Below are 15,318 nucleotides of genomic sequence, written 5' to 3' on the forward strand. Positions count from 1 at the left end.
TAATTGGTTTTATATATTCTTTTCCACAAACTTCCCAGTAAAAAGATAAAATGGCACACAAAAATTCCAAATTGTTAATGAACAAAAATGTTTGTAATTTTCATGGTTCTACTGTAACGTATTTTTCTTTTTAGTTTAATTTGGAGTTAGCTATCATCTAACTTCTCCTTTCCTTCTCAAAGATAGATGAACATTTTTGGAAAAATCACAAAACCATGCTGCCTGGGTTCACTGCATATTCATGTTCTCTAATGTCAGCTTGGGCCCTCAGCTCTTTTATTTTTCCTATTTGACTCATTTAAGCTTCTCTCTTCAGATTGCCTAAACTTACCTTCTTTCACTTTTCTTTTCCCCCTTTACTGAGGAAAGACTGACTAAAAACTCTTTAATCATCATTGCCCATCTGCTTTGTCTTTGTCCCAGACTCTGATTCCGTTGACCCTTTTTGAGTCCACCCTCTACTACTATCCTTTCTTGTTTTTTCTGGGAGCTTGACTTCTTTTATTATTCCTCTCTTTCTTTCAACATCATTCTCTCCTTATCTATTGACCATTTGCTGTACTCTGCAAGTATGTTCTAGATCTCTTGTATTTGTCAAAAAACTTTTTTGTGACCTTGTAATTTATTCAAGCTATCATCTTATATCTCTTCTTAGATATATTTGTATGTATATACTTACCAGAACCAAAAAAGAGACTTTACAGAGCCACTTATTGATGTAAGCGAGTCTCCATTGGCCCTCTGAAAATGAATTATATAAAAAATAGATTATAAGACTTAATGTTGAGTTTCTAGTTTGGTATTTCTTTAGACTTTTACAACTTGTTCATAATAAGTATATATATGTGTTTTTGTATAATGTATATCTATTTATTTTATAGTTTGTATAGTGTTTTTATACTTTTCTATAATACTAAGATACATTATATAAGATGGCAAAATTTAAAAAGTTCTTTAACTTATATAAGTTATTTTGTGTGTATATGTGTGTGTAATCCATATTCCTAGCCAAACTTCTAGAAAGGGTTGTCTATGCTTGTTGTTTCCATTTCTTCACCTCCTACTCTTTTCTCAATTCCTTATAGTCTGGATTTTGACTTCACCACTTGACTGAGACTGCTCTATGCAAGGTCACTGCTGATATCTTAACTGTTATATGCAGTGGTTTTTCTTAGTTTTCTTCCTTTCCAACAACTTGGCAGTTTTTGACACTTAATTTAACCCTTTTTTCTAGACGTACTTTCTCATTTGGTTTCTGTGGCACTGCCCCCATATAGTTCTCCTTCCTGTTTTGACTGTTCCTTCTCAGTTTCTTTTGTTGGGTCCTCTTCCTCCTTCCACTCACTAAGTGGGAATATTTCCCCAAGACTTTGACTTGGAACCTCTATATTCTCTTAGAGATCTCATGATCTCATTAGCTTTTCATAGGTTTAATTGTCATGTCCATGTAGATTAATCTTTAATTTATATACCCTGACCTAATTTCTCTCTTGAATTTCAGGCCTGTTTTATCAACTGTTTCCTGGACATCAGTATACCACAGGCATCTCAAATTCAACTTGTCTAAAAGGGAACTCACATTTATTTCCTCTAAATCTGTCCCTTTCCAAAACTTTCCCATTTTTGCTGAAGGTGCTACGTTTCAGTCACTGCCGTTCTTTCAGGCACCCAAGTTTGCTACCTCGAAGTTATCCATGACTCTTCCTTTCCCTCAGTCTCCATAATCCAATTATTTAACATGTCTTATACTACTTTCATGATATTTTTTGCAAGCATCCACCCTTAATTCTCTTCACTCTCATGGATTCAACCCTAGTTAAGACCCTCTTCACTTCTTTCCTACACCATTGCAAAAGCTTTACAATTGGTCTTCCTATCTCCAATCTTTTTTCTCTAGTCCATGTTCTACACAGTTGCCAAACTGATCTTCCTAAAATAGAGATCTGAACATGTCACTGCTCCTCCCCCAACACACTTAATATGGTTGTCCATTGCTTCTATAAAATAAGCCTGGAAAAATCAATAGGAATCAGGTTGCATATGGCTTTAAATACCATACTACAGATGATCACAGGACTGCCTTTTCACACAATCTTTATCTTAATCAAATTGGTTTACTGTCTTCCTTCTATACTGGCTGGGTCTCATCATCTGCCTCTATGCCTTTATGCAAGTGGTCTTCAATATCTAGATGCATTCTCTCTTTTCATTCGTCTTGTACAATTCTTTTAAAACAGTGCTCAAAAGGCCTTTTCATGTCCCCTCCTCCCCTCCAGTTATTAACACTTTTGTTACCCTGAAACAACTTTATATTACTTTGAATATGTTATTATTTCTTATGTCCCTGTTTCCTATAGAGAGAACATAAGGTCCTTGGGACAACTAAGTGGCTCAGTGGAAAGCGCTCCGGGCCTGGATTCAGGAAGACCTAAGTTCAAATGTGGCCTCAGATACTTAGTAGCTGTGTGACTCTGGGCAAGTCACTTAACTCTGTTTGCCTGAGTTTCCTCATCTATAAAATGAACTAGAAAAGGAAGTGGCAAAACACTCTGGTATCTTTCCCAAGAAAACCCCAAATGGGGCCATGAAGAGTCAGACATGACTGAAGCCGACTGAACAACAACAAAAATCCTTAAGGGACATGGATTCATGTTTTTGTCTCTATGTCCATCTGGCCTTGCACAAAATAAACACCTAATTGCTTATTGAGTTCAGTTATGTTGAATTTAATTTGAACAATTCCCTTTTGCCTGCAATTCAACATTCCTCTTTTTAAATAGATGGTAACTCTGAATTTGGATGGTTACATATACACATAGTAACTTGTAATATTGAATTTTTGAGATTTATTTCTGTATAATCAATCTTAAAGCTATAGAAATCTTAAGCAGAATATCAAACTAGATATGTGTTGTTAGACATGCACACATATACTATTAACAAATTGAATAAATAAAATAACACTATTAGGAACTAAAAGTTTTAGACACACCTGTTGTTTATGGAATTCATTTTAGGAGAGCTTTTATGGATTCACTTATATTGATCATCCAAGTGAATTCATTTTTTTTTTTGGTGGTGGTGTCTAGATAGTATACCTATGCCTAGGTGCATATATGTATGTGTGCTTGTATGAATAGAAACACATGATATTTATGTATTAAATAAAACAATTGAAATCATTAGTGACAGAATTTTCCAATGATGTGTTATTAAAACTTCCATTTAGGTGGAACTGTTTTTTCACTGTTGCCAATCAGTTCCTCTGAATGTAGTAGTATTCTTCAGGTTACTGAATTGTGATTGAGCATTTTACATTCTTGTAGAGAGCATTTTAATCATTGATTCCCCTAATTGAAGGACAGATGTTATATGCTTTCAAGTTTATCTTTTGAAAATCTTTGTAGCCCTACTAAGAGGATCTTTGCATTATCTTTTTGCATGCCTGTTTTTTTTTTAACCACAGAGGTAGCTATAGTAATTTATTTGGGGGATTGCTATCCTCCATTTACAAGATATGCCCAACCTTATGAAATGGCTGCTCTTATTTCTGAAGTACTGCTGTATTTGTAATTTTATCTTTACTCTTTGGTTTATTGTTTTGTGTGGGCAACTTATATGAAATCATGCATCTCCAGATTGTACAAAAGTAGGAAAACATTATATATGGCTCAGTGACTTTCTGATTTTTTCGTACAAGTGTCTCTTTGTTGATAAATCTCCCTTTCTTCATTAATCTTCCTATTTTTTACCAATTTTTAAATGTAGTTTCCCACCAAGTTCATTTGTTTTCTATTTTTTATAATTTTATTTTGTCTATTCATTATATTTTTCAGGTATCCTTTATCCCATGTCCAACCGCTTCTGCCTTATTTAGCTATCAAAAGGGAAGCATATGTTTTTCTGCACAATCTGAAAAAATATACTAACATAAAGATACTATATTTTGGTTACTTTTATGTAACTTAGAACAAATTACTAAAGAATTAGTCAAAAATTTGAGTGAGTAAACTGCTCAGATACTTGTTTACTTATCATTTTAGGTCCTTAAAATCCAAATAAGTCATAGAAAAATAAGGTCCCTTAAGCAATTAAATAATTTCACATATTTCCAATTCTTCTTTAGCTAATCAAAGATAAGTTTACTATGAACATTCTTTGGTTACTCTTAGTTTTCCAGTAAGATCATAATATCTGCTTGTGAAATATACTTAATGCTGGTGCTTCATATACCCTTAGTATATACTCATTCATTTGATTGAGATAGAAAGTTACCTTGTGATAAAATTTCAATTTCCTTAAAGAAAACAACCCTTGGAAAGGGAAAAAAATAGTATTAATCTTGACAGTTAGCAGAGGCCTGAGAAGTCATCTGATTCAACTCAGACCTACCACATCATTTCTATCTACATATTATATTTCCAACACATATATCCTTTATTAGAATATCTATAGTGCCAGGGAGTTCCGATTTCATATTTAGACAGCTCTGTTAGGAACTACTTCCGATTATTGAACTAAAATTTGCCTTCTTATAACTTCTATACATTACTTCAGTTCTTGAGATCATCCTTGGGATAAATTTATTCTCTTCTATAAAAAAGATAATTCAGAAATTGGAAGACATTAATTATGATTTTATACTACAGATGATAGTCTGTTCTCTAGACTAAATATTACCATTTTCTTCAGCCAAGCTGGCCAATATAGAGAACAACACAGCTAAAATGTTTATTGCTCAGAATGTCATCATTATTTAAAAAAAAAAACACCTTATTTTCTACATATTGATTTTAAGATTGAAGAGTAGTAAGGGCCAGGCAATTGGAGTTAAGTGACTTGCCCAGGGTCATAGCTAGGAAGTGTCTTAGGTCAAATTTGAATCCAGTTCTCCTGACTCCAGGCCTGGGGCTCTGTGCACTGTGCTTCCTAGCTGTTCCACTCTATAGATATTATTAATGTTTAATAATAATAAAATACACATTTTTGTACCTAGGTCACAATGGTGAGTCCTAGTGGGTGTATAGAAATATTGCATTATTGTGTCTTTAAAAGGCTACCCAGATCTATTTGATATTTTCTAGAAATGCTAAGATACTCTTATACTTGGTCATTTATACTCTTATGAGAAATCTAATGTTTTAATGGTCAGTATAAATGGGTGAGTTAATCACTGGAGCAGGCTAAGGTGAACTCCATTGTATTTTCCTGTGCTGTCCTATATCTCCATTTTATATTATGTTTTCTTGCCTTTTTTTGGTTGTATTTTCTTTCAGTTTTCTCACTAAGTTCTTCTTTTCACCCTCCTTCCTCTATGTAAATAAAGGAAAGAAAACAGACTTAATCGTATATTTAGAGAGGATAATATGTCGTAGGAGTGAAATATGTCTAATCTTTTCCTAAAAAAGAGACCTTTGTTCAATCTCCCTTATTTTTATCTTATCTTTTCCCTCTAATTGATGCAGTATTGGAATAATTTTTGACAACCTCTTTTTTTTGCTCCATATTTCTCATCTAATTTTGCCATTTTTTCTTAATGCTATTATGTGATCATTCTCAGTTACCCAGGCTCAGAACCTAAGAGTTATCCTTATCGCTTCATTCTCCTGTCATATCATTAGCCAATAAACTCTTTATGTTCTTCTTTTCTAATCTCTCTTCCTTTCAGTTCACGCTACTACTACTCTAGTCTGTCCATTTATTCATCTATTCCTTCAAAGAATTTATTGAGAATCTCTTATGTCTAAGACATTATCTTGTCAATAGAGAATGTACAAAGATGAATAGTAAGGCATTATTCCTTGCCCTCACGGAACCTAAAATACAGTACATACTACTACATATAGGTATGTATATAAGTATATATGTGTGACACTTATTATTTGCTCTTGATGATATATTGCCATTAAGACATCTTGGTAATAATTTAAAGAAACAAAATTTTCATTTTGACAAATTTTATTTTAGTTTCGTAATTCCTATCTTCTGCATTGTTTGGGTATTAAAATTAAGATAAAAATTTTTATTAGCATTTGTTGGCAGCAAAATTATTTTCTTAGATTGAATATAAACATTCACTTAAAATAGTAATCCTTTGGTAAGATAACCCTGTTAATTTTCCTTCTTTTTTCCTCAGTCTTCATGAAGAAATCAGTGATTTTTATGAGTACATGTCTCCTAGACCTGAAGAAGAGAAAATGCGAATGGAAGTGGTGAATAGGATAGAAAATGTTATTAAGGAGCTTTGGCCCAGTGCTGATGTAAGTAATAACCTAGAATTCTGTTTATCAATTTCCTAGTCTCTAGAATTTGAATTTTAAGATTATTTTCATTGAATTGAGAGAATTTTTTATAACTTTTTTTAAAACTTTAAGCCGTTAAACAGTAACTTCCCAGAGGAAAACTATATTTAATAAGTCATTAATATAATAGAAAAAAGCATTTCATACTTGGATATAATTTCTTATTACAGCTGCTTTATTAAATTATTTCAATAATTCTGATTACGCATGCACAATGAAAAAATAGCAATTTATACTGGAAATTCATTTTGGAATTTAAAACATTCCTTGAGTATATAGGAAAATAGTTCTAATTCTTCCTTTAAAAAAAAAACAAAGATAACTGTTTTCTTCTCTCCTAGATTTCAACCTTTTTTACTACTTGATATTTTTTATTACTAAAAATGTTTTCTTTTTCATAAGATGGGATACATTTTCAAAATTATATTCCATAATTAAGTGCATGTGAAGGAATAATTTACTTGATGACCGTGTTTTTTTTTTCCTTACCCCCTTATTTTGAAAATTTTATTTAATTAGTCAATTTAGAATATTTTTCTTTGGTTACAAGAATCATGTTCTTTCTTCGCCCCCTCCCATAGCCGACACGCAACTCCACTGGGTTTTACATGTGTCCTTGATCAAAACCTAATTATTCCATATTATTGATGTTTGCACTAGGGTGATCATTTAGATCATTATATCCCCAATCATATATCCCCATCGACCCATGTGATCAAGCAGTTATTTTTCTTCTGGGTTTCTTTCTTTCTTTTTTTTTAAAACCCTTACCTTCTGTCTTGGAATCAATACTGTATATTGGCTCCAAGGCAGAAGAGTGGTAAGGGCTAGGCAATGGGGGTTAAGTGACTTGCCCAGGGCCACACAGCTGGGAAGTGTCTGAGGCCAGATTTGAACCTAGGAACTCCCGTCTCTAGGCCTGGCTCTCAATCCACTGAGTTATCCAGCTGCCCCTTTCTTCTGGGTTTCTACTCCAACAGTTTTTCTTTTGAATATACTGTTCTTTCTCATAAATCTCTCCTAATTTATTGTTCCTTTTACCCTTACCCTTTTGTAACACCAATCCCACATCCTTAATTCCCAAATTCCAATACCCCATCTATAATACCCCATTCTAAAAAAACAAATGAAAAACTATAGGAACTTTTTCTCAGACTATATAAACAATAAAACTTAGTATATAAGAATAAAAAATATAAAAATATATAAAATAAAATAAATATCCTTATTTAAAAATATTTGGCTATTTTATTATATTACCTTGCTGACCAATTTGAAAATTTCTCTAATTATACAATGTCTGTTTTCTAGCATTCTATCAAATCTTTTTTCCAGCATTCTATCAAATCCTAATCTTAACATTCTGGAGTTTTTTTGTTTACTCTTTATAAGGATGACCATGATATACAGTTGATGTAAAATCCTATATTCCTAAATCATAAAAGATTATTAGGAGACTAGTCTCCTAATGGAAATGGAATGGAACTTGTAGCAGGAGTTGACATGATACAGTAGAAGTAATAGTGGACTGTCAGGTCAAAGGATATATTGATTCAAATTCTATCTCTGACCTCAGAAAAGCTACCATAAAGAGAGAGATATGGATAAGAGAGTCTCCAAGGTCCATTCTAGTTCTATATCCTACCAGTGGTATCACAGTGGACAGAACAATGGGCTTGGAGTCACAAGACCTTGAGTTCAAATTTTATCTCAGACACTTATTAGCTGTGTGACCCTGATTTGTGTTTCTTCAAATGTAAAATGAGAATAACAACAGCATCTATCTTCCAGAACCTATATTGTGAGGATCAAATAAAATAATATTTGTGAAAAATGCTTAGCATAGTGCCTGGCATAGAGTAGGTGCTACATAAATGGTTTTTCCTTTCCTCTTCCCTCATCTAGTTCAATCTGCCCTTTTTTTTTCCCCCAAATATTTTACAGATAAACAGAGTAAATTTTTGTAAGGTAACAGAATTAATGACAGAGCTAGTCTTAGAATTCCAAGCTCTTGACTTCTGGTTCTGGGATCTTTCTGCCACCATAAATTGCTTTTAATGTTATGCATTATGTTATAGTCTGGTTCTTTTAAAAATTATCATTTCTGTATGATAAATCTCTATTAATGAGAGTATTCAGGTAACTAAAATATCTTATGCCCAACCATTCTGATAATGGGGAGATTAATATAATTTAAAAAGTCAGAGTTATATTATATTTTAATTTATATAATCTAGACATTCTCATAAGGGAACAATTTAAAGTTGTGAGAATTATTTAGCAGATGTGTAGTGTTCATTTCTCTTGTGGAAGGTTATTTAATTTTGACACCTTTTAATAATTTAGCAGAAGACATTTCATTGAGGAAATAAGAAAGTACATTTTTAAAAACAGATGGCAGCTAGTATTCATATACTTTAGTGTATTTATCTTCTGATGCTCTTCTGAACTCAGGACAGCTCTTGTTGAAGCTGAAAGCTCCAGATGAGGTTTTAGTTGCACAGGTTTTAACTGTAATAGTAACTGTAAGCTATGTGGCTAAGAATTGGGTACATACACAAGTAGCCAAGTTGGCAAGAATATAATAATAATTTAATTATAATATAAAATGTTTTATCACACGTCTCTGCTGGAATGAAATTAATGTTTACTATTTTTAATTACTCTATCTTATTTAATTAATTTAAAAATAAGTTTATTGATGTTTTTTAAAATGTCAGTAATTTTCTGAGGACTTCTTTCCTATTCTCATCACCATTATTAGACTGTTCCTTTGTGATGAAGGATAATAAGCAAAAAGAATCTGAAAAAGTTAATTTAATGCCAGAGTAGTAACTACTTGATTTTTAGAAGGAAAAAAAGGAACCCCCCCCCCTCCTTTTTTTTAAACCCTTACCTTCCATCTTAGAATCAATACTGTATATTGGTTCTAAGGCAGAAGAGTGGTAAGGACTAGGCAATGGGGGTCAAGTGACTTGCCCAGGGTCACACAGCTAGGAAGTGTCTGAGGCCAAATTAGAACCCAGGACCTCCCATTTCTCGGCTTGGCTCTCAATCCGCTGAGCCACCCAGCTGCCTCCGAAAAAGGAACTCTTTGAAAAGACTATAAGTATTTTAATATATCATCCTTTTAAACTTTTCTGTTCAGACCTTATGAATAAAATGTTTACATACTAAATCCAATTTCCCTGGATCATAAGCAGTCATTTGAAAAAGTTAAATGTCATTAACAGGATTTATGAAATATTCTGATGACTCAGTTAACTCTTATTTTATCTAATATTTATAATAATAATAATTGATATTTGTGTAGTGCTTTAAGGTTTGCAAAGACCTTTATATAAATAATTTCATCCTTTCCACAATCCTGTGAGTAAGTAATATAGGTACTATTATAAGTGAAGAGGCTCAGATCCAGTATGTTTGTGATTTGCCTAATATTGTACAGGTAGTAAGAATCAGAGATGGGATTTGAATCCATATCTTCTGGTTCTACAGTGATTATTCTTTTCAATGTACTATGCTACCTTCCTAATTAATATTTATTAATTTCTTCTGACAACTTAAATTATATGCGATAAAATATAGCTAGTTATAGTATTTAAAGTACCTTGTACTCTACTGTACACTACTGAAAAGTACTAGTGAGTGGTAAAATCATCATTTTACATCAGTTTCAGTAGGTTTCCAATCAATACTTTACAATTAATAATTTGCTTCTATTTTTCAGGTCCAGATATTTGGAAGTTTTAAAACTGGATTATATTTACCTACCAGGTTTGTATATGTTAGCTGTTTTACAATATAAAATATTTTATAAGTGGTTGTAGTATTCTTTTTTCTCTGTACAAATTTTTATATATCAGAGTAAATTTTTTAAAGATGACTCCCAAATATATATATATATATACATACACGTATATACTATAATCTTAGAATTTTTTTTTGTTATAAACATGAAAAATTCAACAAGTAACAAACATTTCTATATACAATGAATAAAAGAATTCTTTGTGAATATGTAAAACTTATGTTGCCTTCTTAAAAAAAAGTGTATTGAATTTAACAAGGCAACAATAAAGTTGCCTTCTTTGTGTCCTCTTCTGAACTTTTTCTTTTTTGTGTTTTTAAAATGTTTATTGGTTCTTTTTAATGACACTACTTACTAATTCCTGTGTTCTCTTAAGTAGAAATATTCTATTGCAACATAGAAGTATAGTAAATCAAAAAATATCAACTTATTGGCCATGTCTGAAAATCTATGGGTCATTCTGCTTCTCTGCTAAGAGGTGGGAAGCCTACCTTATATCATCAGTGTTCCGAGTCATGATTGGTTACATTGATCAGAATTTCTGAAGTCTTTAAAAGTTGTTTTCCTTTAGCACTATTGAGTGCTTTTCTTTCCTTTAGCACTATTGAGTGCTTTTCTTTCCTTTAGCACTATTGAGCTCATCATGTAAGTTGTCCTGATTCTGCACATTTCACTCTGTATTAGTTTATACAAATCTTCTGTGGTCTCTCTGAATCTTTTATATTAGTTTTTAGTGACACAAAGATAATCTCTCATCTTCATGTGCTATAATTTTTCCATTTCATAATTAATGAATACTCACTTAAAAAAAATTTTTTTTTGTTATAACAAAAAGTTTCTTTTGAATATATCAGCTTTTTTCCTATGTCTTGGACCTCTTTGTAACCGTAGGGGTTACTTTACTACTGGGAGACTATAGTCCCAGGTGGTAAAATCAAAGAATTTCAAGGTTACTTGTTAGATATCTCAGACTGAATGTCCTGTAGACATTTAAACTTAACATAGCCAAATTTTAATTGGTTATCTTTCATCTTAAGCCCTCCTCCTTGCAAACTTTCCAATTATGGTGGAGGACACTAACATCCTCGAGTCCTCTAGTCTCAAAACATAGTTGTCATTGAATATTTACTCTTTCTCCTCTCTCATATCCATTCTGTTTCCAGTAGAAGGACATGGTCTAGGCAAATGGGGTTAAGTGATTTGCCCAGGGTCCCACATATTAGAAGTATCTGGGACCAGATTTGATCTCAGGGCATCCCAACCCCAGGCCTGGTAATCTAACTGCTCCTGTAGCATTGCTTGAATATTCTCCCTTCTCTAACACTGCTACCATCCTGCTTTAGGCCCTCATCTCCTTGTACCTGGATTATTGCAATAGATTTCTGGTGGGTCTGCCTGCCACTTACCTCTCCTTAGTTCATCCTTCTTTCAAGTGTCAGTGATTTTCCTTAAATTCAAGTCCAACTATGACACAGACATCTGCCCTCTCTCCCTTTAATAACCTCTAGTTGTTCCCTATCACTTCCAGGATCAAATATAAAATCTTTTGTTTGACTTCATTTTTTTTTAACACTTACCTTCTGTCTTGGAATTATTCTATATATTGGTTCCAAGGCAGAGGAGCAGTAAGGGTTAGGCAAAGGAGTGGGGGGGAAGGGACTTGCCCTGGGTCGCACAGCTAGGAAGTGTCTGAGGTCAGATTTGAATCCAGGATTTCCTATCTCCAGGCCTGGAGCCACCTAGCTGCCCCCGATTTGGCTTTCAAAGACTTCCATGACCTATCCTTCCCCCTACCTTTCCAGTCTTCCTATGCCTTACACCCCCTTTCCCCACATGTTTTTTGACCCAATAATATTGGCCTCTTTACTGTTCCTTGTACAAGATACTATATCTCCCAATTCCAGGCATTTTCTCTGGTTGTTTCTCATAGAATGTCATCCCTCCTTTTCTTCTGGCTTCTATTGGTTAAAATCCCACCATCTACAGGAAGCCTTTCTCAATCCCTCTTAATTCTAATACTTTATGTTGATTTTACTTTCTATTCTGTATATAGCTTTTTGTACTTAGTTATTTACATGTTATCTCCTTCATTAGCCTCTGAGCTCCTTGAGAATAGAGTGTCTTTTGCCTTTCTTTGTATCCTTAGCACTTATCACAGTATCTTATATATGCTTAATAAATGTTTACTGATTTAATGATTAACCTCAGCAGCTAACTAGTCAAATCTGTACTTGAAAAAGAGACTTACTGCAACATAACAAATGAGTGATCACCTAGTGTGTCGTTAAAGACCCTCTAATGAAATGCAAACTGCTGCCTTTGGAGTCAATCCACTTTCATATAATAATTCTTAGAGGTTTTTTTCTGATATCAAACTAAAATTTGATTTTCTATAACTTCTGCCCATTGCTACTCATTTTGTCCTGTGGGGCTGAAGAGAATTCCTCTTCAACAAGAGAGTTCTTCAGATACTTAAAGGAAGTTGTTATATTTCCTCTGAATCTTCTCTAGACTGAACATTCCCATTTCATTCAAATATCATGGCCTCAAAGCCTTTCACCATTCTGATTGCCTTCCTTTAGATGCCTAGAAAGAATACCTCTTAATACAGCCTAAGATCCCATTAGCTTTTTTTGACTGCCTTATCTTATTTCTGATTAATATTGAACTTTCATTCCATCACAACTTCCAGACAGTTTTCCAACTGCTATTTGAACATTCTTCCCCAATATTGTTCTTGTAAAGTTGATTTTTTGACCTAAATGTAAGACAATTCATCCTCATTAAGTTTCATTTTACCAGATTCGGTCCAATTTCTAAGCTGTCAAGATAATTTTTTCATCTTGACTTTCCTACTGTGTTATTTTAGCTCTCCCTCACAGTGTCATATATACATTTGATAAGCATGTCATTTTTTGCCCTTACGCAAGCTACTGGTAAAAGTGCTCAATGGCATAAGGCCAAGAACAGATCCTTGGAGCAGTGGAGACTTCCTTCCCTATTGACATTAAGCCATTAACAACTGTACTTGGATTCACAGCTGGTTGAGTGGCTAATTTTACTGTCCTCTGGCCCAGTGGTGTCAAACTCAAATAGAAACAGGGCTTCTAAATTAAGTATAAGGATCCCTATGTGGGCCACATACTGACTTAGAAAACCACATGTTAATATTAACAATCTTCTGTTGTATTTTGGGTTTTTTTTGGTTAAATATTTCCTAATTACATTTTAATCTGGTTCTGGTCCACTCTGGATTGTTGTATGTATTTGATACCTCTGATCTAACCCATATCTCTCAATTTTTCATATGAGATATTTTATGAAATTCTGCTTTTGATAAATTAATTCTAGTTCTTTCTGATCACCACTTCCTTTTTTAGAGCTCTGTAACTGTTTCCTTAATAGTATTTTGTAGAATTTTGCCAGGAATCAAAAGTTAAGCTTATCTGCCATATACTTTACAGATTGCTTTCCCCCCTTTTAAAAATATTGAGATACTTTTCTGGACCTGGTGCCACGGGACCTCTTGTTCTCCACTATCTTCCAGATAGCACTGATAGAAGCTCAGAAATCATGCCTACCAGTTTTTCCAATACCTAAGAATTTTATTCATTTTGACCAGGTGATTTAAATTCATTAAGGACAACTTAGGTACTTTGCTCTTTTATTATCTGTTTGTATGGGATATCAACTTCCTATTAGCCATTTTAGTTTTCTCCTTTCTAGTTCAAAGACTGTTCTTATCTGCAGATAGAATATAAGATGCTCTGCCTTCTCATTGTTGTAAATTATGACCCTATCCATCATTAACAAGGTCCTATTCCTTCTTTGATCTTTCTCTTCTCTCTTCTAAAAGTAGTTACAAAGTAACAATCTTCTTCCATCATTTTTTGTTTTCCTTTGCTTTCTTGTCAGGTTGGTGGTTAGGGAACTTCTTTCCCTCTCCCATACCCCTCCAAATTTTTAATCTAAAGCCCTTTTGATTTTTGATTAAATTTGCAAGACACTAAGCAAGTCCATCTTTACCTGAGTTTGGTGTATATTTCCTCACAGACCAGTACTCTCATTCTATATTTTAAGCTTAGATCCAAGAATCTATATCCTATTCTCATTCATCATCTTATTTAGCTGTTCGTTTTCCAGATAATTTTTTCCTAGTTTTTACACCTTGTTTTCAGTGGGTATTTTTGCTGAAAAACTTTGCCTTTGTTCCTATAGTCTTCAGATTGGTGTGCAAGATGTTCTAACAGTACTTTCAAGGTTTCTTTTAGTATCATTTGTGCACATGTGAACCCTTAGAAATTAATAATAGTCATCTATTTTGACAAACCTTAAGAGATTATCTTTTATGCTTTTCACAATGCCAGACCTTTCTCTTATCAGGTTAGCAAATTGCTGCCTCTGCATTCAGGAGCAGGTGACTTACCAGACACTACTACTCTTCTTTTATCCTTAATGAATGATTTTCCATCTGACAAAAACCTGTGGATTACCATGATATTCTTTGGAATAGAGTTGCTACTTCCTCAGAGCATCCTGTTCTAGGAGGAACCTTAAATTTATTTTTAGCTATAAGTTTACAGTGATTTTTTTGTTTTATATAACTTTAACTTAAAAATTGTTATTGTTCATTTATTATCCCATTTGGGGGGTTCTGGGCAAAGATATAGGAGTGTTTTGCTATTTCCCTCTTCAGCTCATTTGACAGATGAGGAAACTGAAGTAAACCAGGTTAAGTGACTTGCCTAGGGTCATTCAACTAGTTAGTTTCTAAGGCTGAATTTGAACTCATGAAGATAAGTCTTCCTGATTATGGACTCAGCACTCTCCAGTTAGCTGTCTTGTTTTCAAATTGACATGCTTTAATTTTTACCTCCTCCCATCTCTCTCTCTCTCTCTCTCTCTCTCTCTCTCTCTCTCTCTCTCTCTCTCTCTGTACATGTATATATGTGTGTGTGTGTGTGTGTGTGTATGTATGTATGTGTGTGTGTATTCCCCCCTTAGGAAATGGGGGTTAAGTGACTTGCCCAAGGTCACACAGCTAGGAAGTATCTGAGGCCAGATTTGAACCTAGGACCTCCCATCTCTAGGCCTGACTCTCAATCCACTGAGTCATCTAGCTGCCCCTCTCCTATCTCTTTTTACTCCTTACACATTGGTAAAAAAGAAAAACAGAACCTTAACAATAGATATGCATAGTCACAA

General features: G+C 33.6%; 1 protein-coding gene across 7 annotated transcripts in view; it reads left to right on the plus strand.

The window, feature by feature from the left end:
• The window catches only part of TENT4B (terminal nucleotidyltransferase 4B), a 54,434-nt gene that overhangs the window by 18,952 nt on the left and 20,164 nt on the right, over positions 1–15,318 (plus strand). For all 7 annotated transcript variants that reach the window (XM_056812272.1, XM_056812273.1, XM_056812275.1 and 4 more), the window contains 2 exons: positions 6,137–6,260; positions 10,033–10,079. In XM_056812272.1, the coding sequence (XP_056668250.1) occupies positions 6,137–6,260; positions 10,033–10,079 (171 nt within the window). The remainder of the gene's footprint in view (positions 1–6,136; positions 6,261–10,032; positions 10,080–15,318) is intronic.

This window comes from Monodelphis domestica, chromosome 1, assembly GCF_027887165.1.
Source record: "Monodelphis domestica isolate mMonDom1 chromosome 1, mMonDom1.pri, whole genome shotgun sequence".
In the NCBI taxonomy this organism is placed as follows: Eukaryota; Metazoa; Chordata; class Mammalia; order Didelphimorphia; family Didelphidae; genus Monodelphis; species Monodelphis domestica.